Here is a 2,911-nt window from a genome sequence, read left to right as displayed (position 1 = left end):
CTCCTAAATGTCGAGGGAGACGCAGCATTTACTTGTTTTGTTATTCCTTTAGCTACACCAAAACTTTCCTTTGAAAATAAGAAAACTGGGACTCTTTTTAAGTAAACTCATATTCTGATCCAAAATGGCACTATTTTGACAAGAGTGAGTTCTCAGCATACAAATAAGAAGTAGAGACTCATAAATGTCGAAGGAGACGCATCATTTACTTGTATTCTTATTCCTTTAGCTACACCAAAACTCCCCTTTGAAAATCAGAAAACTGGGACTCTTTCTGAGAGAAGTCATATTTGTTAATCAAGGGAGATCTATCAAGTCAATCCGTACAATTCATACAAGATCATCTTCTAAACTTGGGTTTACTTCTACAGCAAGCAAGAAGATGTCTTTCCCTCCAAGTCTCTCTTCTTGTGACCGTTTGAAGATAAAGGAAGAAGAGTCTCTCTCCTTATCCTCTTTATGACCGTTGTACATAAGGACAAAAGCTGCTTTTGCTTTTCTCTTTTACTTTTTCCCTTATTTGGAGAATAGCCTAGGAATCTCTTTAGTATATTCTTTCTGCTTTTACTTTAAATATCTGTATACAGCTGTAATTGCTTACTAAGAAATGAGAATCATCTGTTTCTCACCATTCTCTCCACTCTTCATCGTGTTCTTCATTCAAACTCTCTTAATCTCTCTTAATCTTATCTTAATCCGCTGTTAATCTTTACATTCTCTCATGGTATCAGAGCCAGGTTGCGAGATCTGGTGATTAATCTTGCTTATTCTCATCTCTTATTCTCTTATTCTCATCTATTCCATCCCCTCAAATCTTCGTGTTCATACTCAAACCCAGATTCATCCGTACAAACCTCTTTTCTTTTGAAATACTCGATCTTTGTTCTTCCTTTTCTCATCTCTGCGAGTGTTAATGGAAGGAAACAAGGTTCCTGTTTTACCTGTGGTGCTCAAAGGAGCTGATAACTATCTGCTTTGGGCAAGAACTGCCAAAGCTGTGTTGTGTGGAAGAAACCTTTGGTATCATGTTGAAGATCCAAAGGATGTTAAAGGCAAGACCAAAGATGGAGGAAAGGAGATGCCTTTGAAAGATTCTGTGGAATGGTTCCAAGAGGATCAAACGGTGCTTGCTATCCTTCATGGAGCTCTAGATCTGTCGGTGCTTGAGTCCTACTCCTATTGTGAGAGTGCAAAGGAGCTTTGGGAAACCCTGAAGAATGTGTTTGGGAACACATGTAATCTCACAAGGGTATTTGAGGTCAAAAAGGCGATTAACTGTCTTCACCAAGGAGATCTGGACTTCAATACCTTCTTTGGGAAGTTTAGGTCTCTATGGGCAGAGCTGGAGATGCTCAGGCCTGCTACTGTTGATGCTGAGGTTCTAAATGAAAGGAGAGAGCAAGACAAGGTCTTTGCTCTTCTAATGGTGTTGAATCCAGCTTTTAACGATCTCATCAAGCATCTTCTTAGAGCTACAAAACTACCAAGCCTGGAGGAAGTCTGTTCTCAGATCCAGAAGGAACAAGGGTCTTTGGGTCTCTTCGGCAATAAAGGAAGCGACTTGGTGATGGCCAACAAAGGTGAAGCTGCAGTAGCCAACAAAGGAGCCTATGGTGGTGAGGACCGTGAGGTTTGGGTGTGTGAGCATTGTAAAAGGAAGGGTCACCTGAAGAGCAAGTGCTGGATCCTGTATCCACATCTCAAGCAAAGCCGCAGCAAAGACCAGAGAAAGCCAAGGGCGAATGAAGCTCATGCTCAGGAGGAGGCTGGCCCCTCAGACCGTGAGAAGGAAGGGGTTGCTATGAGGGCCTCAGCTGAATATGTGAAGAAATCAGACCTGGATGCTCTCATCAAGGCTCTTAAAGAGTCTGGTAAACCGATTAAAGCCTTTAGCTTTCATGCATTACATGATCATATCTTGACTAATCATACTGCTAATACTGTTGTGGATGATCATTCTTTAGAAATTCATACTGCAAATCATGTCTTGAAAAGTGATAAACCGCTTATTGTTGACTCTGGAGCTAGCCATCATATGATTAGTGATGCTAAATTGATTAGTAACATGAAACCTACATTAGGAAATGTGATTATTGCAAATGGTGAAAAAGTTAAGATAGAAGGCATTGGTGATCTTAAGCTGTTTGATAAACAATCTAAAGCATTTTACATGCCCTCATTCACATCTAACCTCTTGTCTATTAAGAAAGCAACTACTGATTTAAACTGTTATGCTATATTCAGTCCTAATGAGGTTTTCTTTCAGGATATTAAGTCAAGTAAGCTTCTTGGACAAGGAACAGTGGGCTTTATGTTCTTGAAGACACTAAGCCATCTTCTCTATCTAATGCTTTTGTTTTTAGTTCTGTTGTTGAAAATAATGCATTGTGGCATGCTAGATTGGGTCATCCCCATCATAGGTCTTTGAATCTGATGTTACCTGATGTTAAGTTTGATAATAATGCTTGTGAAGCTTGTATCTTGGGTAAACATTGTAGAACTGTCTTTCCTAAATCATCTACTATTTATGAAAATTGCTTTGATTTAGTTCACTCTGATGTATGGACCTCTCCATGTATGTCTAGAGAAAGTCACAAATACTTTGTTACCTTTATTGATGAGAAATCTAAATATACTTGGATCACTTTGTTACCATCTAAAGATAGGGTGCTAGAGGCCTTTATGAATTTTCAAAAATATGTGACTAACCATTATAATGCTAAGATCAAAGTGTTTAGGTCAGATAATGGAGGAGAATACACAAGCCAAGCCTTTAGGCATCACCTTAACCAACACGGAATTGTCCATCAAACAAGCTGTCCTTATACCCCTCAGCAAAATGGAGTTGCTGAGAGGAAGAACAGGCATCTTATGGAGGTGGCCAGGTCCTTGATGTTTCATAGGAATGTTC

General features: G+C 39.5%; 1 protein-coding gene across 1 annotated transcript; it reads left to right on the top strand.

Annotated features, from left to right (window-relative positions):
• The first annotated feature begins 1,416 nt into the window (after positions 1–1,416).
• On the top strand, positions 1,417–2,306 carry LOC112086179. Its single transcript, XM_024154916.1, has 2 exons — positions 1,417–1,871; positions 2,267–2,306. The coding sequence occupies exons 1-2, from the start codon at positions 1,424–1,426 to the stop codon at positions 2,272–2,274; spliced, it is 456 nt and encodes a 151-aa protein (XP_024010684.1). The 5' UTR covers positions 1,417–1,423; the 3' UTR covers positions 2,275–2,306.
• The last annotated feature ends 605 nt before the right edge of the window (positions 2,307–2,911 follow it).

The sequence above is a fragment of the Eutrema salsugineum genome, unplaced genomic scaffold, assembly GCF_000478725.1.
Source record: "Eutrema salsugineum unplaced genomic scaffold, Eutsalg1_0 scaffold_224, whole genome shotgun sequence".
NCBI lineage: Eukaryota > Viridiplantae > Streptophyta > Magnoliopsida > Brassicales > Brassicaceae > Eutrema > Eutrema salsugineum.
The sequence above is the reverse complement of the archived record's forward strand: the minus strand, read 5'-3'. Positions and strand labels throughout refer to the sequence as shown.

Bases quoted from the DNA above. Each gene is read 5' to 3' on its own strand.
- LOC112086179 (XM_024154916.1), top strand. From the start codon at position 1,424: ATGGTGTTGAATCCAGCTTTTAACGATCTCATCAAGCATCTTCTTAGA.